At 50.0% G+C, this 27,353-nt stretch overlaps 1 protein-coding gene and 1 pseudogene across 1 annotated transcript in view; both read left to right on the top strand.

Moving 5' to 3' along the window:
* UTP6 (UTP6 small subunit processome component) overlaps window positions 1–27,353 on the top strand; it is a 391,901-nt gene that overhangs the window by 100,379 nt on the left and 264,169 nt on the right. Inside the window, exon 8 of the mRNA XM_086930881.1 lies at window positions 19,935–20,012. Coding sequence (XP_086787007.1) covers window positions 19,935–20,012 — 78 coding nt within the window. The remainder of the gene's footprint in view (window positions 1–19,934; window positions 20,013–27,353) is intronic.
* On the top strand, window positions 10,294–11,650 carry LOC147702236 (uncharacterized; annotated as a pseudogene).

Genomic DNA, 27,353 nt, shown 5'->3' with positions numbered 1-27,353 from the left:
TCTGGGCTGTGTTGCCCATGTCCGCATTGGTTCTTGGAAAGCAAATAAAAGCCAGGAGTAGAGTGGACAGTGACTTTTAAATGGAGATCAGAAATGAGAAAACATTTATGGAAGGAAGAGAAAGTTTAACACCTTCGATGCTTGTGACAAGGTCAACTCGTCATGGGTGTTACCTGCGCTGCGCGTTTGACGAGTTGACCTTGTCACAAACAATGGGATTTTGAAAATTGCAGCACACAGCGGGAATATACGATAGCAATGATGCGGCTAAGAGGAGGATGCATATGACAGTTGAAGAATGGAGACAGGTGGGAACTGCTGGCAATTACTGGGAGCAGGAGGGATCATAACTGAAAGAAAGTGGGAATCATGTCCTGCTAGGAAGATATTGGAGCACAGACTATCTATGTGATCGAAACCAGAAACTGCCTGGAAGACTGGCAAGCAGATACTGGACGTGTGTAGAAGTTGCAGCAAAATTTAGCTGCAGGGCTTCTTTCCTATTCTTTTTCAGGGTCTTCTGCGTTCGTTAATGGTCTTTCTGAAGAGCCAAGTGTCGCCTTGGGCTCACTTCAGAATGCTAGCATCCCAGGTGGGTGATTAGCTGTTGGGAAGCTAGTTCTGAACACCCTACCATTCTGACACAGCTTCCCAAAAGCTAATCACCCACCTGGCATGGTACCATTCTAAATTGAGTCCACTGTGACTCATTTGTGGTGCTTGATTCCTCATGAGTATGGGAGTCTGGCCATCTAGTAGCATGCTGACATAAGTGCCTTGCTCTCCTACCTAAAAACTAAAACAGCTGGGAATAGGCTCTAACACAAGCATACATTCTTATAAGGGACTAGACAGTCAAGAGGCATACATAAGCTATGTTAGACATTGACTTCCTAAGTACGATGTCATGCCTCTTTGTCAGATGAAGTAGAAGTTGGTATGTGCCTCAGGCCATGATCACAAAGTGGGGTCTATACACCTTTAACTTCATAGCCGTCTAGCCAATGGTTTTATAAAGAGATGTATGGGTTGCAATTGGGGAGACAACGAAAAGATTACAGCCTAATCTGTGAGTTGTTTAAGCACAAAGCAAGGAGCCTGAGCCCTGCTGACAGTTTTATACTCCTTGACCCCTTGAGGAAGTGGTTGCATTATTGTTCGAGTACAGGACCTTATGAGGCTGGCTCCTATGGATATTATTTGCATGTGCTGGTCTATTTCCTCCTACCTTTGTTGTAATTGTCCGTTGCTGCTTATGGGTGAAGGCACTCACAGACTTGAAGTCTGATTTCTTGGAACTGTTGTTTTTGCTGGGCTGTGATGGGCCAATTCGAGTGGGAGCTGTTGTGAGGGAATAATCTTTCAATAGAGAGGTTGATGGTATATGGGAGAGACATAGCACAACCCTAATGCCTGAGCACATAAGTGGACGCAACAATGAACAAATTAAGTGTCATAGTTGTGTATGCGGCATATTCGAGAGAAGAACAGTAGTCGTATGTAACTGAAATATGTAAGGGTCTGCTTTTACATAACTCACATCACCACAAACTGTACCTTGCCCCATATCCCTATTTACAATTGCAGAATGAAACATGGATTATGCTTGGTGTTCCTTTGGAACTGTGACAGTAAAATACAAGCATTTGCAATGCAATCGGTCTCGCCTTTTCCTTGCAGCACATTATACCGGGTCCTTTAATCACCGGCTCAAATTAAGCAGAGGGAGAGGGGAGCAACGAGGGAGGGACCAGAAGCCTGGAGGGAGAGAGGAGCAACAAGGCAGGGACGAGAGGCCTGGAGGTAGCTATTTGGCCGCCTTTCAGTCCATCATTTTTTGGGCCATTGTATCACTCTAGACAGTCATGAAAAGAAAACTTTGCCGCTCTCACACAAGACACTGGTGCCTTTCAAGGTGGCATCAATAAAGTTGATAAAACATTAAAACTGGAGAATTGTCAGAGAAATAGAAAAGTAAAGATGCAATATCCTCCTACAAATAAAAAGCTTGCCAAACAACACCAGAGGAAAAAAAGTGACTGCATAAGAAAATTAAATTAGGACCGTGTGAGCGAAGGGTAGGCGTAATACAAATGACTATTTTTTTTTTTTTTTAAAGTTGTGTTTATTGGCAATTTAAAAAAATCATAGAAACATGCGACAATCCCCCAAAGCTTCCCACACGGGGCAATTTAGAAATCCAGATTATGTATAGTCCGGGGCCTTCGGGGGGAATGCAAAACAACACCAGAGGAGGTCGGGTCATAGCAGGATTCACGGAGCATGGTTAGGACTATCTCCGATCAGGCATTCAGAAGAGTTTAAGACCCGTTAGAAACATGGATCGTCTCTGAGAAAAAGTCCCCTGAGGCCCGGTCTATCCTGCCCCCATGCCACCATAGAGGTATCGCAGCAAAGTGAAGGAACAACAGTAACCATAGGTTAGAAGAAACCCCCCCCCCCTCCCTCCAAACCCCCAAAGTACCGCCCATCCCCCCTCCCAGTGGTGGTAGCATTCCAAAGGGTAGTAGTTCGTCTGAATAGAGCGCTAATCACATTTGGAACAGATGGAGGGATCGAACACTGGATGGACACACCGCAGACGGCAGCTCGGAGGAAAGAAACCGAACCAGAGGGCCCCAGCGAAATTCAAAGTTTTTAAAATCCTCTAGAAAGATGTCAGCCATTCTCTCCATACTCAACATGCGCCAGAGTCTCGCATACCAAAGGGAGATCGCCGGGGCCTCCGTGCACTTCCAAGCTGCCGCCAGGGTTGTCTTGGCCGCTCCTATGCATAGCCACATTATCTTCTTATCCCCTTTTGTCTGGAATTCAAGGAGAGGGTCTCTAAGGCCCAGCAGGACATGGGCCATTGAATCTGCTATCGGGTAGCCCAAGATCTCTTTTATGTGTGAAAGTATCTCAGTCCAGTATGGACGGAAAACCGGGCAGTCCCACCAAATATGGCGGAAGTCCCCCAGCAGGCCGCACCCCCTCCAGCAGTAGAACCCTGAAAGATCCGCAGCCAGCTTGGCTGGGTACATGTACCAGTCCATCATTGTTTTCAGATGGGCCTCCCGGAGCTCCACCGAGTGGTTATGTTTTGCTATATCAGACCATAAGTGGGACCATTCAGAGTCAGAGATATCCCTGCCCAGTAGCCCCTCCCAGTGGGACCTGAAGTGGGGTCTAGGGGATATGGCAGTAGTCAAGAGGAGACCATAGATAAAGGAGATGACTCCTCGCATCGCAGAGGTCTTTGATAAGAAGGTTTCAAAAGGCGTGGGGGGGCCTAGTGGCTAAGTCTCTCACCGACGGAGACAAGGCCCAGTGTAGGAGCTGGGTATGGTGGTTTCGTTCCGACTTCTGCACCCCATAGTCCCTCATACAATTATCAAAAGTGAGTGTGGCAGAGCCATGGAATAAGTGCGTAAGCGCTAGGCAACCTCCCTCCCTCCAAGCATCGAGGGGGCCCTCGAGCGCCGTCGGTGTGAAAGCAGGGTTAAAGTGTATAGGTGTAAAGGGGGAAGGGAATGTTGTCCATCGGTCATCCCCCGAAACCGAGTCCCAGACTCTGTGTAGTGCTAGTGGGGGTACTAATGTAGGTGTTCTTGGGTCTGTCTCCCTTGGGTTTCCAAATGAAGTCCCATATTGTTCTCCCTGTCACGCTCCTGTCCATGTGTAGCCAATGCTTTTCCGAGGCGGGCTGGGACCATTCTGCCAGGACACAGAGTTGGGCTGCTTTATAATATAGATGCATGTCGGGTAAACCCACTCCGCCTTCCTGCTCGGGCGCCGCAATATGGCAAAGGAGAACCTCGCTCGACCCCCTTGCCAAATGAATCGGAGCATCATTGTATTAGTTCGCCGAAAAAAATCCCCTTCAAGGGCGATGGGTAAAGCCTGAAAAAGGTAAAGTAGCTTGGGTAGAAGAGTCATCTTAATTGCGTGAATTCGACCCAGCCACAAGATGAACATAGGCTTCCATCGAGCCAGGGATCGCTGAATTTCGGCGAGAAGTGGGGGGGAAGTTCGCTGAGTAAAGTTTGCCCACCGTGGGAGTCAACTGGATTCCCAGGTACGTTATCGAAGAGGTGGACCACTGAAGGGGCGTGAGCGGCTGGAGACGGGCGACGTCAGCCAAGGGAAGAGTAAGGTTCAGGATAAACGATTTCCCAAAATTGACCTTAAAGCCCGCCACTCCCTCGAAGCGGTCCAGGACCCGCAAGCGAAAGTAGAACGTCATCCGCAAACAAGGTGACTTTGTGCTCCTCCCCCGTGAAGGGGATCCCCTTAATAGCCGGGTCCTCCTGTATTGCCACTGCCAGCGGCTCAATGCTCAGGGCGAATAACAAAGGGGAGAGGGGGCAGCCCTGTCGCGTACCCCGGGAGTGCGGAAAGAAGGCCGAAAAGTTTCCATTGACCGCCACTCTGGATCGGGGGAGTTGAGTTGGCTCTGAGCATCGTCGAAAATTTGGTAGAGAAGCCAAATGCAGTTAGGGTTTGGAACAGGAACCCCAGTCCACCCTGTCAAATGCCTTCTCAGCATCTAGGTCCATGAGTACTGCTGGAATTTTGAATTTGTTGGCTTTCTCAATCAGGTGTACTATTCTTCTGGTGGTGTTGTGCGTCTGTCTGGCCTTTATTAAACCGGATTGGTCCGGATGTATAAGCGCCGGCATTAAATCGTGGAGCCTAGTGGCGAGGATGGACGAGTAGAGTTTGGCGTCTAGATTGAGGAGGGCAATTGGCCTGTACGAGGAGCATTTAGAGGGGTCTTTCCCGGCTTTGGGAATGACCGATATGGTAGCCTCCGCCATGGAAACCGAGGTCACTCCTTCTTCTGCCATGCTATTAAATAGTTTTTGATTCAGAAAAGGGGGTGGTGATGAACAGAGTGTCTGAATTAAGCAGACCACTCTTACCCAGTCCAAAGATCAAGGCTTGATCCATCACCGTTATTTATCTCACTGCACCATCCCAGCTCAGAACCTGGCTATATGCAAATCAGTCTGTCCCTGGCCCAGTGCATCATGGGAACAGGGCAGACTAAACTACCAAGCCAATTCTTCACCAGAAAGGAGACAAGCTACCGGGGACCGGTTTCTGGCATTTCAGCCGTCTTTGGCCCGGCTTGCTTGAATCCTGATGGTGCAGTGAGAAAGGGACTCATGTCTGAGTATACCCTGCCACACCTATAGTGGCCAAAAACGATTCAGTTTTGTCATAAAGCCAACCAGTTCAGAGGCGAAGGTCTTGTAAAATATGGCTGTATAGCCATCCGACCCGGGGGCTTTGTGGGGTTTCAAGACCTTGATGGCAGCAAGGACCTCCTCTCTAGTGAAGGGGGCAGTGAGCGCCTCGTTCCACTCCTTTGATGCAGTGTTAGCGTGGACAAGTAGTCTCCTTGCAGTTCGAAATTTAGGATGGCTCCCGCGTACAGTGCCTCGTAGAAACCGCCAAAGAGACCTGCTTTGACTTCGTCATTGTGCGTTCGGGCCCCTTGTGTGTCCTTTATACCCCGATGTATTCCTTCTCCCTTTTTAGGTCGAGCCTATACCATTCCGCAGGAATGGATAGGATCGAATTTTAGTGGGCAAAATAGGTTCTCAAACCAAGGGCCGGATTTTCAACAGTTCACGTGAACAAGCATGCGCTTTTTCCCCACAGGCACCATCTGTGCTTTCCACATCAAAGCAATCAGCCTCCCTCCCAGCCTCCCTCCCACTGGCATCTGAAACTTCCCCCAGCGTGCGCTCGGCCTCAGGCAGGCATTCCTCCCCTAATTATTCACTTCACTTTCAAGGCCGCCAGGCCGTGCATTTCTCTTCCCCCCCTCCCCACAGCAATGCCAAGAGTTTGTTTGTGATTTGTGACCCTTGTTATTCTTTCCTTTCAGCATCCTTCTGTTTTCTGTCATCCTTGTGTGTTTAATCACCTCTAATATGGCTCATTGAAATCCACGTTGAGTAACAATGAAAGTTTTTCGGGCGGAGAGAAGAATTACATAATTAACTAAGCTATAGACCTTTAGACTTAATTACCCAATGAATAGGTTCAGTTTCTAGGGCGTCGAGTGCAACCCAAGAAGCTTTCTTTAAATGGATTCAGTCTGGGCCAGAAAGTTATTTGCGTTTATAACTAGGAAAATGAGTATTTGCTCCCTGGGCAGATGAAGTAACGCTTTGAAGTAGCTGTAACAAAACGGATGAGACACAAATAAGAATATGTGGTGCAAGAGGGGAACCTTTCATCTTCTCAAGAGCTCCATCTGATGTGTTTTGCAAAACACCTCAATGACATCGAATGTTGGAGGTTTACTTAACCTCTTCGCCGCTAATGACAAGGGTAACTCGTCATGGAGTTTCCATTGATTTCAATGGAAATTACATTGAAGTGCCAGTGGCACCATAGCATCCAAGTGGTTAAATTGTTTGAGTGAACCCATTGTAGGCTTTGTTTATATTAAACTCTTATGTTATGCATAATCCTGCCATCTAGTGGTGGTATCCGGAATTTACACTTGTTTTTCTCGGAGTATAACTGCCCGACTCGTTCACCACCCTTATTGCTACTTCCGATGATGATGAGTTTGCCGCCGTAGTGCTCTTCACTGGCCTGCTATCATTATCAAATTGTGTTTTTTTGCCTGCTCTCAAATTGTGTGTTTTTTTTTTTTTTGCTGTGTGGGTTTCAGTTTTTGGAGGTAGGGACTGGAAGGTTAGTACGGCACACCACTGTTTTAATTGCGCTTTTTAAATGCCATTCAATTAGACCTAAACGAAACAACCCAGAAACCACAGAAATCATGTAAGCAGAGTATGATTTGGCAGCGAGGACGATTAGTTTAAAAGCATTTAAGCTTTGCCAGTAGAGCACAAAAGAGAATTATTTGGAATCCATCAGTTACAATGAGTTGGTTACAAACGCATCAAGACGGGAAAGAAAACTAAAGTGTCTGATGCAGCATTGGGAGTGACCTGTACAGTAGGAAGGAACCGTCCCCGCCCCCAATGTTGTATGAATATTACAAACCGCAAGGGATCAGTGGGTGTCTCAGGCCCTCGGTGCCGCTGTGCCTGTTGCACCAATTGAAGCCACGCTCCTGTGCCTACCAGTAATCTGTTTATCAGAGAATGGATTTCAAAAGCGCCTGGATACCCTATTGAGTTATTAGCTGCGCTGTATAATTCCTTAATGATTATTATTGTACATATTTAACCGTAACAATGATTATATTGTGTTCCTGAAATGTGTGTTTGAAGAAGTTTCCAAAGACTGATTTAATGTTGCCTCTAGAGTACGTCACAGCAGCATAGTTCACTGGCTGTGGTGCTCTCGCATCACCCACATGCCATGAAATCCATACAGTATTCGAACACCTTGGCATATTCTCTTCAATTCATGAAGGAAACTGATTTTCTAAATTGTGCTGGATTCTAGATGGTTTACAGGTGTGTAGCGTGACCTGAGTAGGTGGCCGGGAGGCACATTGCAGACTTTTCTTGAGTCATTGGTGGCCCATATGGCCTGGAAGTAGCCCCACCGCTCTTGATGAATGTGGGGGAGTTTGTTGTTGGTTAAAGTGCATAGTAAATTTTTAGTGTGGCACCCTCCGTTGGCTGAGGTCAGTGCTTGCGATATGCAGTTAATATCAGTGGCAAACGGAGAGGCTTGGCCCTGTTTTTGAGAGTGGGCCACGTACCTCTCGAACTTTCCGCTTTGTGCATCCGGGTAAAGGGACATTTGGTGGAATGTGCCCACTGACTTCCATGTCCCAAATGAAAGCGGGTTACTGTCACATATGATGGAAAAGCTTTTAACTGTCATCACAATAAAATACACTGAACATACTCTTCCCAAAAGTTATTTACAAAAGTTTAAGCTATTGCCATTATAAATTACAATAACTTTTATTTAAGTATTAATTATTAAAAAAAATAAAAGCCATTGTTATTTGTAATATTAATACATCTATGTAAATACAACACATATTGCTTTACAAATGCTATAGGTGTCACATTTGCGAAAGTTAAAACTATTGGCATTGTAAATGACAAAGCTATTAATATCGCTAGTTTCAAAACCAACACATAAATAAAATATTTGTCATTTACAATACCAATAGCTCAAACTTTCCTAATGCGAGACCTACTGCATTGCAAATGCTTGCTTCTCTGAGCTGCCGGGCCAGGTGTTTCCCTACCTTGTTCCCTTGGGAGTAGGAGAGGCGCCGTCATTTCAGTAGTGTGTATTCCGCTCTATTGTTATAATGAGCCTTGAGCTTGCCCCTCTCTGCTGTCAGCTGTCGCAAGGTCAGTCTGGAGGAAATTTGTTTATGAACCAGTTCAAGAGAAGAAAGCTCCTCTTCCAATTTTTCCCTGTCTTGTCTCTGAAGTTTGTTAAGGGCTGCATTAAGCGCTATACAGCTGCCGCGTATGGAAGCCTTAAAGGCATCCCATGTGTTGAGAACCGAAGTATCCCTGGTGGGGTTTAGGTCAAAAAATGTGTTAATGGCCTTTCGGAGCTCGACGCAGGAGGCCTTGTCCCGGACCAAGGGGGGCAGAAAGTACCATTTACGGTGGGTTGTAGGGGCCATTTCCCATCGTAGGCAGATAGCAAGCAAACTGTGGTCAGAGACCGACAAGGGAAAGATCCTGGCTTCGCGCAGGTCTCCTCTAAGAGATTGACTCAGAAAAAAATGATCTAGGCACAAATAGGAGTGGTGTATGTGGGAGAAAAAAGTATAGTCCAGCGAGTGTGGATAGAGAGAGCGCCACCCATCTATTAGCCCCATATCTAACATTATCTGCCGTGTATCAGCGGAGAACACCCCTGTGTCGGATCTCTGGTGACGAGTACAATCGATATCCTTATTCCATACCAGGTTGAAGTCTCCCAACGCTATCAGCGGCCCTTCGACAGTGTCTAACACCGTCCTCCACAGGTCCTGGAGAAATCTATTTTGTCCCACATTGGGGGCATATAAAACCAGGAATGTGCATACCTTCAAATGACTATTTTTACATATAAATATGTTTGCCATGGTAGTAAAAGTAAATGTTGCCCAGTAGCACATTATTTACAGTAACTACTAATAAATGCACAGTAACACATATGTTAATACAGCACATAGGTTAGATTCCAGATTATTAACTCAGTACAGCAAACTCAACATAAGAAAAACATTTTTTTGGGTTACACAATGCATGCAACAAATACTTCACACATTCAAACAAGTCTAAAAGTAATTGGGCCTCTTATGTGGGGTGTTACCTTGCTGTACAAATGTAACCCCTTGTTTTGCAGCGTGAATCTTTCTGGATTCACTATGCTGTGCATATTCTGCAATCTGGTGGTTGGGTCCGGAATCATAGTCTTTTTTTTTTTTTTTCGTAGCCCAGGTGGGCGTCGACGTCCCACCATTTGGTGTACCTTCGGTGATGTCAGCATGCTTCCAGCGGAAGCTCCCACCCTTGGGCGCCATCTTCAGATTCTTTTTTCCGTTGGGTCTGGATCGTCGCGTGGAGCTCCAGAAGTTTAGGGAGGAGAAAAGGAGAAAAATACGCGAATTTCTTCAGGAAAAAACTCGAGAAGACCAGGAGAAGTAGATCATCGGAGCCGGGACGACAAAGGAGGAGAGGACCCTCGAGATCTTTGACGACCGACGGAGAATGCGCACACAGGGGGACCCCTGAGCGCAGTAACGGACAACACACCATTTAAATTCAGCCGTTATTGCCACCACAAGTACGCGCAGAGAGACCAGCACCCGGTCTGCAACCTCTGTCTGCCCTACGACCTCGGGAGCAAGGACTGCAACGCCTGCTCAATCTTCACGCCGAAGATGCTGAGGATTCGGGAAAAACAGAGCATAGCTCACCACACGATGCAAGGCCCTGTCGCTGTACGACCTGGGCCTCTCCACCGACGACGAGGACAACATTGCCGAAGGTCCAGATGTCTCCACGGTCTCAGAGACCGATAAGAAATCGTCAGACAAGGTAGGAGAGTCTACGACCCCGAAACCCCCGACAGGGCCTCAAAACTCGAGGGTGACTCTCGAAAATCAGAGTCTAGAACCTCGAAGGGAGCACCGGCGTGGAAATCTTCAACGACCAAAGCTGCGGTCCCCGAAAAACAGCCCAGCGGATCCTTCCAGAAGGACTCCCAGACGGCAAAGACCAGCGAAAAGCAAAGGTCGTCGAAGCAAGCTCCCGAAAAGGGATCCTCGACTTCGAAGGAGAAAGAGCCGAGAGCCGCTTCGACGTCGACGCAGAGCAGGCCGCACAGATGGAGAGAAAGAAAAGAAGGCTCGAGGCCGAGATGGAAAACATCATCCAGAGGAAGAGGGACTTCGAAGACAAAATGAAAAGTTACAGGATCTCTTCGAAGCCCATGACGGTCCTCGAAGACATAGAAGAACACTAGGAGTTCGACGCCGAAGAGCCGCCGAAAACTCCGGAGCCCTCGGAGCAGGGAGAAGAGGAGGACCTCTATTACACAGAGGGATATTATGGGGACCCGCGTTCGAGCTACGACTCGGGATCCTCGACGACTCCGGACCAGGATTGGCAGGACATCGAGGCCGAAAACCCAGAGGAGGCTGTGGAGACATACCCCTCGAGGCCTTCGCCGCCAGACGACATTGGGGCCTACTATGAGGTCGTCAAGAAGGCTGCAGCATCTTATGGAGTCAAATTGGAGGAGGAGAAAGCTAAGGCAGATTTCCTGCTGGAAACCTTGCTCCCCGCACTGACAAAAAGCCACTTCCTGCCCATGCTGAAGAGTATCATGGCACAGGGGAAAGAGGCGTTCAGAGAACCAGCTACCTGCAGGTCAGTCCCGCTAAGGACGGTGAAAAAGTACAAGTTCTCCTCCCAGGACCCCCCTTACATCCAGGGGACAGTTTCAGCAGACTCAATTATAGCCGCAATGGCCAGAAGAAGGGCCAGCGTCCCAACATCGGGGCCACCACCTGACAAGGTAAGCAGGAGGATAGACCTAACAGGCAGAAAAAATTGAGAGAAACGCAGCAATGCACTGGAGGATGGCAAACTCCAACGCCCTTCTCAACAGGCACCTGTACCAGCATTGGGACGAGATGAACCAATTGCTCAAGCACCTCCCAGAGGAACACCAGCAGAGAGACGCTCACCTCGTGGAAGAGGGGAAAAGCATCGCAAACTCGTGCCTGAAGACAGCCTTGGACGGGGCAGAAACATCCAGCAGGCTGATGGCTATAGGAATCACAGAGAGAAGGCAAGCCTGGCTCAGGATCTCAGGCTTCAAGACAGAGGTTCAAAACAACATCCTGAACACCCCTTTCAATGGAGAAACACTGTTCGGAGCCCCAGTTGATGAGAAACTCGCCCAACTGAAGAAAGACAACGAGACGTTAAGGTCCATGGGGGCCCTGCAATTCAGGGGGATGAGAAGAGGCACTCCTACGAGGCAGAACGGAAGGGGTGGAAACCAGCAAGGGCAACCACACCAGGCGTTCGACCAGGGTCAACAGAGTGACAACCAAAGTCACCAGGGCCAGCAGAAGCAAAACTGGAACTACCAGAACATGGGCCAGTCCTTTTGCGGGAGAGGAAACGTATGGGGCCAGAGAAGGAGAGGCTTTGAACAACCCCCCTCTAAGTGACTTCACACAGGAAAAGGTGCTCCCCCACTCAAACCCTCCGAGGGAAGAGCACGGAAAAGCAAAGAGGAGAGGGCTACATGGACAAGTCACAAAAGAACATGTAACACCAGTAGGAGGCAGGCTGAGATTTTTCCTCCAAGAGTGGAGAAAAATAACCACAGACAAGTGGATACTTAACGTCATACAGTTCGGATACTGCATAGAGTTGGAAAAGAGACCACCAAACAGAAAGCCAAAGAAAAGAGAGCACTCTGGAAGAGAGCTGCAATTGCTCCAAGAGGAAGCTCAAGAACTCCTCCTCAAAGAGGCCATCGAACCGGTCCCATTCATAGAATGGAACAGGGGAGTGTACTCAAACTACTTCCTGGTGCCAAAAGTGGACGAAAGCCTAAGACCCATTTTGGATCTACGGTTTCTAAACCAGTATGTAAAGACTCAAAAATTCAAGATGACGTCCCTACAAGAGGTCATCCCACAGATAAAGGCCGAGGACTTCTTGTCCACCGTAGACCTCAAAGATGCATACCTGCACATCCCCATGAACAGGCAGCACAAGCACATGCTAAGATTCACAGTAAACCAGGACCACTACCAATTCACAACCCTGGCATTCGGTCTAAAGTCTGCACCAAGGGTATTCACCAAATGCCTCGCAGCAGTATCCGCGCATTTGCGAAATGAGGGAATACACGTGTACCCCTACCTCGATGACTGGCTCATAAAGGCAAGCTCTTACAGGACATGCAAGGTTCATGCAGAGCAAGTCACAAGAAAGCTAACAAGCCTGGGATTCTCCATACATTGGGGAAAATGCTCAATGGAACCAGAGCAAGTGAAGATCTTCCTGGGAGCTCAAATCAACACCGTCCAATGCAGGGTGTTACACAGCGAAAAGAGGACACTCAGCCTGCTGAGGGAGAAACGTCACTACCAGAAGGGGCGAGCTATGACAGTAAGGACAGTGAGCAAGATCTTGGGAATGATGGCGTCATGCATACACCTGGTCCCCAATGTACGCCTACAAATGAGACCACTCCAGGAGTGGCTGCAACAGCAATGATCACAAGCTACAGGAAGTTGGAGGATCTAGTGGTTGTAACGCACAAGGTGCAGGAAGAAATTAAGTGGTGGACCAAAGAAAAGATAACAATAGGGAAGCCTCTAATGTCACCGGACCCAACAGTGACCATCACCACAGACGCATCACAGAGTGAGGGGTCTGTGGAGCCCAGCAGATGCGGTCAGACACATCAATTACCTAGAGCCGAAAACAGTGTTGCTTGCCCTCAAGGCCTTTCAGAAACAACTGTACAACCTAAAGGTGCTGATACAAACAGACAACAACACAACGATCTTTTACATCAACAAGCAGGGGGGAACTCAATCATTCCCTCTGCCAAGCTTGGCACAGGAAATCTGGAGATGGGGAATACCACTCAAAATAGACCTGCTAGCCATACACCTGCCAGGGAAGGACAATGTAGAAGCGGATTGGCTCAGCAGGAAGACTTCAGCATCCCACGAGTGGGAACTCAACATACAGGAAACAGAAAGACTATTCTGGAGGTGGGGCACTTTGACAATAGACCTGTTTGCAACACGCCAGAATGCAAAATGCCAGTACTTTGCATCCAGACAACCAGAGCCACTATCCCAGGGGAATGCCCTATGGATAAGCTGGTCAAAAACATTTGCCTACGCTTTTCCCCCCGATACCACTGATCCCCAGGGTTCTCAACAAATGCATGACGAGCAACATGACGCTCATCCTGGTGGCACCACAATGGGCCAGGCAGACCTGGTGCTCACAGATAATGGAGATGGCGCAGGGCCCACCCCACAAGTTCTCAAAAGAAGAGACCTTCTCTCCATGGAAAACGGAGAAGTTCTACACCCAGAGCCGGAGAACCTCAGCCTCTCAGCTTGGCTCCTGAGGACTTAGAGTTTGCACATCTAAAACTACCAGAGAGCACCCTGCGGGTGCTGCGGGAGGTAAGAAGGCCCAGCACACGCAAGTGCTATGGGGAAAAATGGAAAAGATTCACTCAATGGCGCTGCAAGAAAAAACTCCAGAGAAAGCTGACCAAGACATCAACGGTGCTAAAATACCTCACACACCTAATAAGAGCCAAGCTAAGCTCATCCTCGCTGAGGGGACACTTAGCAGCGATTGTGGCATACACAAGAGGAGAAACAGGGAGAAGCCTATTTACATCTCTAGTAAAAAGATTCCTGGAAGGGGCTAAGAGAATAGAGCCACCAAAAAGGATGCCGCCGCCGGCTTGGAACCTGAATGTGGTACTGATAGAGCTCATGAAAGCACCTTTCGAACCCATACACAAGGCATCACTGCAAATGCTGACAATGAAAACGGCCTTTCTGGTAGCAATCACCTCGCTACGTAGGGTGAGCGAACTACAGGCACTAACACTGCAGGAACCCTACATTCAGATACACAGTGACAGGGTCGTGATGAGAACAGACCCGCACTTCATGCCAAAGGTGGTGTCAAGGTTCCACATGAATCGGAGCATTCAGATTCCTAGTTTCTTCCAGAACCCCACGACAAGCGCTGAGAGGTCGCTCCACACTCTAGACGCAAGAAGGGCAGTGATGCACTACATTGAAAGGACGAAGGAAGACAAAACAGTTCTTCGTATCCTTCGCAAACAGTTACACGGGTAAACCAGTGACTAAGAACACCATAGCTCGATGGATCGCACAAACGATACAATTCTGCCACAAGCAAGCGGGGCAGGAGCTAACAGGAGGGGCACAGGCCCACTCGACCAGGAAGAAAGGAGCAACAATTGCCTTTCTGGCCAACACACCAATTCAGGACATATGCCTGGTGGCAACATGGGCTTCAGTGCACACATTCACTAAGCACTATTGCGTAGATGTACAGATGAACAAGGAAGCACAAGTAGGGCAAAGAGTGCTTCAACATATATTCAACAGCCAACGCTCATCTTCCACCCAGCCGCCACAAAAGTAACAAAACCGCTACAAAATCTATGCACAGCATAGTGAATCCAGAAAGATTCACGCTGCAAAACAAATAGTTTCTTACCTGTCGGTGTAGTTTTGCAGCTTGAAGATCTTTCTGGATTCACTAGCGAACCCACCCGCCTCTGCCAGAAAGATGAGGCTGGAGAAGAAGGTGGAAACGCATAGAAAAGAAAGCAAGTTGAAGCTTTCAAGATACGTGAAAAGAATTACGTTGAAAAAAAGATTAACGAATATAGCCATGGATTCACTATAAACGCAGAAAAGAAAAAAGACAGAAAAAAGAATCCGAAGATGGCGCCAAAGGGTGGGAGCTTCCGCCGGAAGCATGCCGACGTCACCGAAGGTACACCAAATGGGGGGACGTCGACACCCACCTGGGCTACGAAAAACAAAAAAAAGAAGAGAAAAAAGACTACGATTCCGGACCCAACCACCAGATTGCGGAATATGCACAGCATAGTGAATCCAGAAAGTTCTTCAAGCTGCAAAACTACACCGACAGGTAAGAAACTATTCGTATCCTGGTACTGGTCGAATAACTTTTGTTTAAACAAACACAAATGAAAAATGCTCCCGCGTAAACCCTACATACAGATGCACAGAGTGTAATTGCTATTTATTCCCATAATTGATGGTGGGGAGGACCATCGTGAGACACTCAAGGCTTCACCTCTGATAAGTTATGACCATTCCACATGCTGAACAATGATAATTAATAGCATCTTGGACTCTGCACATCTTCATATATACTATATATGTTTTATATATATATATATATATATATATATATATATATATATATATATATATTGCTAAACATGTTCGCTCTGTTTTGTCACATTTGTTGTACACTCTATCAAATCCTAAAGTTCTAATTGTATGCATGCTGCAACTTCTAAATAAAAATACTTAAAGGGACCAGCAAGTGTAGAGGAAAAAAACTGTCCATGTCCAATCCTTCATCTATAAAAATCAACAATATTAGATACTCCAACCTACACTGTTGCACTGTTTGATGATGTCAGCTTGGGTTTTGAAATACAGTGTAACATCTGTGAGAAGTTGGCCTGATATGCAGTGCTCACTATTCTAGTGATCACTATGCATCAGTCCAAACAACCCTTATGGTGATTGGTTGCAAGTCAACCTTAGACCAGCTATCCTAGTAGCGTGGATACGAGCAGTCTTCGGGCTAAACTCTAGAGGGCGTGTTAAGCCAGCTGTTATACCATCACATACCCCTTGAATACCAAGTGAAAGGACACCACTCAAGTGTTATGAAAAATAAACAGTATATTTATTTAGAATCGCAACAGCTCTGTACTCTTTATGAGGACAGGGTACTAAGCACAGAACAAAACTCTTAGGAAAATACTTCAAGTGCACAATTAAAACAAGTGCCCGAGGGCACGGAAAGTTCTAGTGGTCTCGGGCGGACCCGATAAGGCAAGTCGGAAGCGAGGGACTCGGGACCCTTAAGTAAGGAGGCTATGCAGGCACCGTAATGCCGAAGTTACCTAGCCACGAGGGCTGCGGCTGCACAAGTCTTACAGGCGTCGGGGATCTTCGATGACGAGCCAGGAGCCGGAAGAAAAGGAGTTGCTGGCCGGCGACCAGTGATGAATAGTTCGTAGAGATCCAAGCCTGGATCAGTGATCGCTGATACCTGAAAGCAGAGGGGACCAAGTTCGTACTACTAGCCAGTAGTCAGAGGGTACCAGGAAGGCACCGGATGGCAGTCACCTCGACTAGGTGAGTGGGCGACGTTAGGCTCTGCAGTCTCACGGACCAGGAGGCGTTGTCGGCGACCAGGATGGAGGTGCGAGCTGTCCCACGAAGGTTGATGCTGTCGGCGTCGCTGGGCCCAGGATTGGGGCAACAAGCTTTGGCAGATTTCAGGGCCACGTGGTGGGCCTAAAATGGCGTCTTGAGTGGACCAGGAGGGTCCGGGGTGCTCCTCTCGTAAAAAGGAGCAGAAGGCTAGTCTGGAGCAACCAGACCAGCAACGTTGGTTGTCGTTTGTCGTCAAAGGGTCACAAGCCAGCGGCTAGTGATCGGACAACGTGCTGAGCAGCGGCAGAAGGGCCCCACGCAGATCGTGGAGATGCTGGGAGACTGCACTTCGGTGCTGGAGCTGCTCAGGGTCGGGGCTTCTCGGACCCCAGAGCACTCACCAGAGAATTCCTTCGGTGGTCGTGCTGATTTAAGAAAGCGTGCAGGTTTTGATGATGGCCGGTCCCTCGAGGTCTCGTCGCACCCACAGATCTCAGCTGAGCTGACGATGTGGGTAGAGGTCAGAGGTGCCAGGGAAGCCGGTTCTCGTCGAGCTGGGTCGTCGGATTCCTGAGGAAGGACTTGCAGCAAACCGCAGAGTTCTTAGATGGTGCCCGCTGGTGCAGGGTGACTACTCCTTAGCCACAAGGCAGAAATCTTGAGAAGAGTCTCGAAGTCCTTTCGTAGAAAGTATTCTTGATTCAAAGATGATCTAATTTGGAAGGGTCCCCGCTCCGGCCTTTATCCTAAAGAAAGGGGTGGGTACATGACTAGGTCCTGCCCTAGGGGTGGGACCAGGAAGGGGGGTAGTTACACCCCTCTCCCCTGCCGGACTTTCCCCAGGTCAGGGGCTGCGCGCCCCTGGAACTGGTTCTGACCGGCAGATGCGTAGTGAGCACCGGGGTGCCACTCCGCAGTCACCTTCCTGCAAAGCCCTACCTACCCAGAATACACAAAACCCTGTCTGGGATGGTGCGAACACCGCCCCTGACAGGAAACCCTTTGTCCAAGCTCTTCTCGCTGGAAGGACTCCCAGCAGCAGGAGGTCAGACTCGTGTCTGTGGTGGCAGCCTCCATTTTGTGGAGCTGAGGCTTCAGTTAACTTTAACCGGGGTTCACAGTTACGTACATGTCGTGTCCCTCTAGAAGGGCGGAATGCTAACCTCGTCGCCAGCATTGGTGAGGGGGCAGCATCCCGATTCGTATGACACCTTACTCGACATGTCTTGATAACGCTATACCGGGGTTACCGATATGGTACGCGTTATCATGGAACAGCCATTGGGTCTTGGTTCCGCAAGCTGCAACCGGGCTCGGCTCGTGCCAGAGCCCAATTCACACGATTCCACGCACTCTGCCTTCAGGATTGTCAAGGCCTGCCATAGGAGTGACTGATAGGAACTCGGGTGTCCATTTTAAGTTTAGATATAGGGATACTATACCTACAGCAACGGGCGAGTACGCCACGTTGCCCCAGCTGTCGTGCAGCCAGTTGTGTCAGATTTAGATGGCCAGCCAGGGGTGGCATAATACATGCTTCGGCCCCTGGTAGGCCCTGGGTACACCGATGCCCTGAGTTACAGGGTCTGACAAGGTGGCCCAGTCCCAATTGGAAATGTACCTAAGGTACATGGAATCCATTTTAGAGAGAGAGCAGTAGGCCTGGGGTCCTGATTGGCAGGGCCCCAGGTCAACTAAGTCGGAAAACCAGCAAAACACCAGGCAAAAAAGTCGGGGGTAACCATAGTCAGGTATCTACCTTCCTACAACATCATTCCCTGAATGTTCACTTAAACCGATAAGGAATATTAAGAGTCATTGAGCAGTTATTTACCAGCCTGGATATGCAGGTGAACCAGAGTCCAGATTATCAATGAAGCTATCCATTTTAGATAAAGACAATGACACCGGTATCAACACTTGTGGAAATCTAAACTGCAAATAATGTAAATAAATGACACATATAGTCACCTACATCGCTTATTGCATTTCTTGGCAAACTCAATATTTTTGTCTTCAATAACAGGGTTAGGTAAGATCTGTAAAGAATCCAAAAATATATTCCACGATCAGCCCAAAGAAGTGAGATAACGGGATGCCGCCCTTTTCACGGGTGCACCTGCTTTCGGTACCTTCTTGTTGCCGTCGCTCTCATCTTCCCGGGTGTCTCTGATGACTGGGACCTGCATGTCTCCTGCTGTCCCGGAGGACACTTCCAATTAGCTGCTAACAAGCAGTCCAGGCTGCGAATGTCTAGCTCCTACGGAGCGCCTCAGGTCACTGCAGAGGCAGGTCGCTTCGTGAAATGTCACTTTTCCATGGCCCCTTCTTTATTTAGATGGGACTCACTAGCCCTTCTCTGAAAGCCAGGTCGAGTGATCACAAGGCAACAAACGTATTCCAGCCGTAGAAGATACAATATATTTAGAGCAGTATCTAAACTGAGTAGTTTGTATATTATTTATGGCAAACAACAGCATCCTTTCGTGTAACTTGGGTGACGAGAACGTCTAAAATGGTGTAAACTGTTCGTGAAATAACAAAGATAAGAGGTGACTTCTGAAAGGTGCGTGGCACGCTGCCCAGCCGGGGAACCGGAGTTATCCCAGGCACAAAGCCTGTTATCACAGGGGCTCTACGAACAAAGGCCAAATATGGCATTCATCGGAGATGCTGGCTACTAGGGAGAGTATCTCGCCTCGCTGAGGCAAACCAGTGCTACACCCTTCCTCTTCAGCCGGACTAGCAAGGGAGGTCAAATTCCTAACTGGACTGCTTCCGTTAAACGACATGCCACATAAAGGTCATTTCAGGACTGGAAGGAGACAGGACTAACTTTCAGAATGAAGGAGGTATGAGGCGGCGCCTGCTTGTAACGGGAGTGGGGAGGCGAAAAGTCATGGACTGCGGGAGGGGGCGGGGGGGGGACACCGGGGCAAAAATAGTTTTGGAGTAAAGGGACCAATAGCCAGGGAAGGATATAAATAACAACATGGCCGTCAGGAGGAGGAACTAATAACCTGAAAACGATTCAAAATGCAGCATTTAAGATTGAAGCCAATAAAAAACATAGACGGAAAGTGAGCTAGGCTTTCCCCCTCAATACTGTATACAGCATCTCTCGACGAGACAGCGCATGTGCTGCCTAGCCGAGACCTAATGAGTGGCTACCATCGAGTACTTGTTGCATGCTGCAAAATACAGGGATACTCCAAGGTAATGACATAGGATTATGATTAATTGTTAGAGGGAAATAGGAGTGCAAAGATCAGGCTTTCATCTTCTATTGAAAATGTTGGAAAGTATTAACTATACCATGTGATCAACATTTGTGGGCTAGGGCTCTATAACCTAAGGCCAGCAGTGCATGTATAGATGGTCATAGCTGTATATTGTTAAAATGATCGTCTGGCGATTAATTTAAACACCTGTTGCTTTTACTTATGGAACATTCCAGACTCCCAGAAAGAGCAGGCTTTGATTCTGTTGTATTCTGCAGTATTTCAGAATGGAGCTGATGCATGCAGAGAAGCAGAGAAAGGAGAAGGTAGAAATCGAGCAGGCAAAGATGGATGTGGTAAGAAATCTCAATGTCTTTATTATTTGTTGTTTATGTACTTAACCTCAGCCCAGCTGCCTACATCGACTCGCCTGCAGGGCGGATGCACATAATGATTATACACAGCGTTCAGGTCTACATCCCTGAAGCCGACCCGCGCATATACGAAAGCAGAACCACCGTACCGGAAGCAACTTGACCGCTTTTTAGAGAAGAGAAAGCAAAAAGAACATCAAAACACAAACCCCCCCACTTGCCTACTGTCTCCCCCCCCCCACTCCCACCCCTCCGCATCAGCTCCATGAAATAGTATCGGTCTCTCACTCTCCAGCCTCTTCTTGTGCAAGTACAACAATACATTCTCAGGTGCGCGCTGTGGCCCCAGCAGGTTCCAGAGGAATAAGCTGATACGTTACTTCCCGTAGATCTTTGGACAAGAGCTGCACAAATGGCTCCCAGAGGGCCGGGTAGTCAGTACCCTTCCCATCCAGTCCCAAAGACGGGCGCTCCATAGCAAGTGTGTGCCATAGCCGCTGGAACCAGTCCCGCGGATCAGGAAGCACCGGGGATCCCCATTGTGCCAGTAGAACTTGCTGCGCTGCCAGTAGAGCTAACGCTATCTGTTTACCTCTCAGTGACCTCAAGTGGCCTCAAAGGGAAGGATTTAGGGTGTGGGAGACCCAGGAGGACATGCTCGGGTAATCTTGGCAATGTAATCTGTAATCTGAAAAGCAGCGTCAAGTTCATGAAGAACTGTTGCCCAGTAGCGTTCCACTTTGGGGCAGCGCCATAGCAGATAAACCAGGGTCCCAGACATCCCGCAGCTCCTCCAGCAGAGGCCCGACTTAGCCTTGTCCCAAGCCTGGACTCGCGCCGGGGTATAATACCAATAGGTGACTGATTTATAAGCAGACTCAGTTCCTGTGGTGTTGGAGGTCGTGTGGTGTTCCCGATAGAACACGTGCTCCCATTCTTTGGCTGTCAGGGGACGCCCCAATTCCGTCTCCCATCGAACCTGCGCCCTGGTGCGTTGCTTCCTGGGCCCGCGCACAATCATTGCGTTGAGCTCCGAAATAAGACTGCATTCGTCTTTTTTACAGACCAGCAATCGCTCAAAGGCTGTAAGCGGCGGAGACATAAGGGCCACTTTAGCCGGGCGGGTAACCCAGTGTGCCACCTGCGCATGATAGAACTCATTCTCCGGACCCAGCGGGAAGTACTCCGCTCTCAAAGTTGCGAATGGGATCAGGCCTTCCAGGTCGAAACGTATGCCCACCCTCTTGCATCCCTTCTCTCGCCACTTATGGAAAACTGGTGATGAGCATCCCGGGGGGAAGTCGGGATTATCCACTATTGGCGTCATTTGGTAGGGAAAAGAAGTCCAGCCTTTTCTGAGAGCCAGTTGGTCCCATGCTTTAAGCGTCGGGGACGTAACCGGCGAGGAGTAAAGCCCCCATGCCCTGCTTTTACGCGGGAGCCACAGTTCTCTCCATAGGTTACAGCCGGCCACCGTCTGGTCCATAAATAACCAGTGCTTACTGGACATGGGCCTATTCCATTTCACCACGTATCGAAGGCAGGCTGCTTGAAAGTAAGCCAAAAGTAGGGGAAAACCCAGTCCGCCAGACACCTTCGGGAAGGTGGTAACCGCGAATGCAAAGCGAGGTCTCTTGTTATCCCATAGGAATTAGTTAAGGAGAGTTTGTAAGCATCTTAACATGCCTGGCGGTGGCGCAAGGGGCAACATCTGGAAGAGGTAAAATACTCGGGGGAGCACCGTCATTTATATCGCGGCAAGTCTACCAAACCAAGCCAGTTTTAAGACGCGACCACTCAGCCAAGGATTTAACAACCTGTTCCACCAACACAGAGTAGTTCAATGAAAGGGTTTGGGTAGTGTAGGGGCTAGACGTATACCCAGATAGGTGATAGACGAGTGCACCCACTGAAAGGCAAAATCGCGCTGGAGGTCCATGACATCGGAGACCGGAACGGAGATATTAAGAATATGCGACTTAGCAAAATTAACCTTGAAACCTGCCGCCGCATGGAAGGCCCGAAGCTCAGTGGACAAGCACCGCAGGGACGCATAGGGGTCAGTCAGTGCCAAAATGACGTTGTCCGCATAAAGGCTGATCTTATGGGTGTCGCCCCCAAAAAGACACCCGAGATGTGAGCATATCCTGGCACGGGCTGGGCAAAGGGATCCATGTAGAGCGCGAAGAGCAGCGGCGAGAGTGGGCACCCCTGACGTGTCCCCCTCGAGATAGAGAAGGGGGCCGATTTACCGCAGTTGACTCTCACCACCGCCTTGGGCCCCACATACAGGCATCAAATCCAGCGTAGAAAGTTGTTTCCTACGCCAAAAGCTTTTAACACCCCGAACATATAGTCCCAGTCCACGTGGTCGGAAGCTTTCTCCGCATCAATAGATAACTGAAAAGCCTGTGTCCTGGAGCGATGGACTAGGTCCATTAGGTGGAGCAGCCTCTTAGTATTATCTCCTCCTTGTCTGGTGGGTATAAATCCCGCTTGATCGGGTTCTATCACCCCATCCATCAAAGGGCTAAGCCTCGCCTCCAGCACTCCCGCAAACAACTTAGCATCAATATTGAGGAGCGAAATCGGCCTATACGAGCCACACACGGTCGGCTCCTTCCCAGGCTTGAGGATCACCCTTATGGCTGCCTCGATCATGGAGGGGGTGACTACCCCAGTTTCAAGAAAGGAGTTAAAAACACGGGTCAAAAAGGGGGCCACCTCCTTGCAGAACGTCTTGTAATATATAGCCGAGTATCCGTCCGGACCAGGTGATTTAGCCAGCTTGAGTTGGGAGATGGCCGATATAACTTCCTCAATCCGGATCTCCGCGTCCAGCGCTTTAACCGAGTCGGAAAGGAAGGGCGTAATGTGAGAAGTTGCTAAGTACTCCCCTATGGTTTCCTGCGCGGCCCCTTCCCTTGTGTACAGGGAGTGATAAAAGTGGCGGAAGGTATCGAGGATGGCAGTGTCAGTGTTGTGAGCTTGCACCCCACCTTCTTGGATTTCGAGTATGGCATGGAACTGCACCCGTGCCCGCAGCCTGTGCGCTAGCATCCTACCTCCCTTGTCCCCGCATTTATAAAATGTATGGCGCAGACGTAGCATCGCATACGCCGCCCTGTCGAGGTGTTTAAGCATGCGCCTCTTTGTTTCCAATTCTCTCCAAACCCTTGGGGCCCCTGTCCTCTTATGGATAGCTTCCAAGCTTCGCACATCCCTCTCCAGCTCTGCGCGTTTTTCTTTGCGCAGCTTAGCGTAAGTGGCCGCCAGTGCAATGAAATCTCCCCTAACCATCAACTTCAGGGCCTCCCAGGTGGATGCCAAGGATGTGTCCCCTACTGGATTTTCAGCAAAATAGTGAGTGATAGTGTCCCGGATCTTAGCTACTAAGTCTTCTGAGTGCAGCCTAGAATCCCTAAGCCGCCATCCCGCCGATGGGGGTCTGATGTTGTGGAGTGAGACTTTTATGGAAATGAGCGCATGATCAGAGAGGGAGCGAGGCGCTATGTCTGCATCTGATAAGTGAGGTAGGAAGGCTGATGTGGCTAAAAAGTGATCTAGACGCGCGTACGTTTTGTGCGCCGCTGAATAGGAAGTGAAGTCATGCTCTTGGGGGTGCTGCACGCGCCACACGTCATGTAGTCCACCCTCAGCTAACCACTGCTTCCCATCCTGCGACCATGCCCCGTCTGTTGCGCGCACTGTCCCGATCTATCCATCCCTCCCTCCATGACAAGGTTAAAATCCCCTCTCACCAAGATTAGTGCATCTGGGGACGCCAAGACCTGCGCAAGAGCAGCACGGATGAAGGGTTCCTGTTGAGCATTCGGAGCATATATGGACCCTATTGTGAAGGTCACCTCTCCCCATTGGACCCGTACTGCTAAGAACCTCCCCCTAATGTCCACCACCTGAGAGAGCACTTTGTCATGCATACGGTTACTAAATAGTAATGCCACTCCATTCTTCTTGTTCGGGCCAGAGGACCAGACCTGCACGGGGAAACGCTTATCTTGCATACGCCGAACATCCTTAGCAAGCAGGTGGTTTTCCTGCAACGAACACACGTCCCCATCTGAGTTCTCCAAAAGGGATAGAATTGCAGCACGTTTCACAGGGCTATTGAGGCCGCGGACATTCAGGCTCACCACTCTCAGTTCTCTAGTCATTGCAACGCATGCACAGCAGAAACCCAGCTAATAATCATGCAGCATCCATCCCCAGTCTGCCCAGTCGAGGGCACACTACCCGTCTGCATTTGCATACATTGTTGCCATTCCATGAACCGCCCATTAACAAGCTGAAGACCACTCCACACTATAGCGCGAATCGCAGTCACCATCGCACTGGTCATTGCCGCCAACAGCACATGCCTCAAGGGCAACCTGCAAGTCATCACCTATCCCTCCGCCCTCGCGCTGGAGAACCCAACCCCCTCCATCTTGACCAAGCCCCCCGGTAGCTGATGCGGAGCCCCCCCCTCCCCTCCCCAGACCCCCCAAACCCCACTCTCCCCACCCCCCAATGATTGAAAAGCACATTAAGTCAGTGCCGGACAAAACGAGAAAAAGGAATAAACAACAGTTCGTTGGACAGGCCCTAATGGCACGGGAACACAACATCCATCCATCCCATTCCCAATTCCTGATACAGGACATTCCCTTCCGCATGGACACTTACAATACCCATCCGAGCCCCCCGGCGCCAGTCAAGTCCCTGAGAGGCTACGCTATAGAAGTAAAGCCTCAGGCATCCCCGGGAGCGTCTGTCACCAAGGCCACCGAAGCCACCGCATCCCCTCTCTCCTTCAAGCTTATCGACCTGTCTGGTTTCAGCGCCGGCGGCTGCTTGCCCACTTTCTGCCATTCCGCTGAGCGCCTGCGACGTCTGTCAGGGGAGCTGCTAGTCTCAGACGGGGTAGCCGGTCTCTCCAGACCCAAGATTGAGCGTGCCGCCTCCAGCGACCGCACCTGACCCAGCTTAGACTTCCACTTAAATATAAGCCTAAACTGGTGCCCCCACGAATAGGGGACCCCCTGTTCCCTGAGGTGAGTAGTGATGGGGTTAAAGTCTCGTTGCTTGAGGAGCGTGGAGGTTGCCAAGTCTTGATATAGTACCGGATGGTGGTCGCGAAAGTGAAGGGGGACGAGGTCGCGTGCCCGCCTCAAGATCCTCTCTTTAAGTTGAAAGTTGTGCACACAGACAAGGATATCTGGCTGGGGGGGGGGTCTTTGCTCCCTTGGCAAACCCACACGATGTACACGGTCCATTTTAATCTCCTGCGGATCATCCTCACCTAAAATATCCACGTACTCACGTAGGTCTGTACCTTCTCCGTTTCATGGCATCGCCCTGATCCGAATGTTGTTTCGTCGAGACCTGTTCTCGAGGTCCTCGGTGTGGGCTTGCAGGTCCAAGTTCTGCTCCGTGAGACGGATCACATCTCTTGTTGCAGCCGGTGTACATCTTCAGCTGTACCCAAGTCGTGGTCCTCTAAAGTAGCGACTCTTTTCCCCCACACTGCCTACATCGCGTCGCAACTCTCTCATGTCCGAGGCAAGCTGAACTCGAAGCTCCATGATATCCTCCTTGATGGCAGCAAAGAGCTCCAACATGAACGCTTTAGTCGCAGGTGCTTCATTGTCGGCCTGGCGGGGAGAGGTGGAAGAGGCCGGTGAGGCGGACTGCTGGACGGCTTTCTGACTATTGTCCTTCAGCATTTTATCTTTTTTGAGCCTGGCCGCCGCCATTTTCTCGTCGCTGGAGACTCGCACTAGGCGCGAGGATCGACCTACCACGCGGGTCCTGTTTGCTGTCTTGCCACCTATCCACGCCACCAGGCGGCTATGCCCATCCAGCTACTTTTTGTGCTGGCACTCCCGGTGCATTCGACCACCCTCCACACCACAGCGGAGCCCCCTCCAGAGGGGTTGGTCCTCCGCCTTCTCCCCAGAAAAGCAGGAACGAGGACAGAAATAGCCGCAGCAACAACTCGCCACTTGTCCAACAGCCCGGAGCCTAACTCTAATGAGCCGTCCACCCTAGCTCGGGTAGTCGAGGCCAGGCCCGGGCCCACCACCGGCCAGTCGCGCTACACAGTTGTCCGGCGCGAGGCAAGAGGGGCCGGCCGTGTTGAGGGCAGGAGCGCACTTCCCACCGTGCTGCAAGACTTAGGCGGCGCTACATGCAGGTGTTCGTGAGGGAGGGGGCACTAAGATTCCTCGGTTTAGGCCTGTCTGCCCCTCTCTGCAATGTCCAATCCAGCACTGATTCCAGAGCACTGCTCACCTCGGGACTAGCATCTCATGCCTCTCGGATCCACCGCCCGCCGAAATGCGGGCCGAAAGCCCATAGCTCTCCCGGTATCAGGTAGCCGCCACTCCCCCGTACCTCAGCTCGTTGACACACGGCACTGCGCGGGAGCACTCACCCGGCAAACTGGAATCTCCACCTCCGCAGCCGCTCTCAGTGGAAGGGCCGGTGCACACCCCCAGGCCTACGGCCAGGCCACGGACGTCGTCTGCAACAGTGGGCGATTCTCCCGCTCACGTCCCACCGCTGTAGAGACCGGGAAATCAACAGTGAGTACAGCAGCTCGCGCGGGTCTCTGGATGGTCTCCCTGCAGCGTCGGCTCCGGCCAGGGGCAGAGGGACGGGCGCCGCTATCCTCTGCAGACGCCGCTCAGTCTCACCAGGCCTCAGTGCTTCCGGTTCGCTCCTGCCGCTCAGGATCAAACTCCTCCACCACGGAGCCTATGCAGGACGCTAGCTTCCGCGGCTACAGATGCTCGTCGGGGTCTGAAAGCACCGCCTCCGTCACACCTCAAGAGGGCTCAGGCAACCCCCACCACTCGGGAGGCGGCTAGGGCGACGGCCCCGCTCCCTCACGTCTCCTCACTCAACCAGGCCGCACTGTGTCTCTCCGTTACCGACGGTCGATCGGGGGCCAGAAAGCACCAGACAGTGCCTCCCGATCTCCTGGGCCACGCTGGTGTACTTTTCAAGCGTGGATGGGCCCCGCAGGTGACCGCTACTCAAAGCTGGTAAATGCTTGGCGCCAGAGGGACCGAAAACACGTCCTACTCTGCCGCCATCTTGGCCGCGCCCCCCCTACTTAACGACTTTAAAGGTGAAAACAGAACAGGACTAATCCTCCTATTTTAATAATACAGCAGAAGCACTGTTTTAACTTTGTAAGATAGATAGGAAACAGCATGTTTTGTTAGAGTCCCTATATGTCAAATTGTCTTTCAGAGTTGTATAGATTTGAAACCAGCGTGGGTTTTTGCAAAGGCTTCTTGACTCGGAGAAGAGAAA

Source organism: Lissotriton vulgaris, chromosome 7 (genome assembly GCF_964263255.1).
Source record: "Lissotriton vulgaris chromosome 7, aLisVul1.2, whole genome shotgun sequence".
NCBI classification, from domain to species: Eukaryota; Metazoa; Chordata; class Amphibia; order Caudata; family Salamandridae; genus Lissotriton; species Lissotriton vulgaris.
Note: the sequence above shows the minus strand (reverse complement) of the source record. Positions and strands in the feature narration are given on the sequence as shown.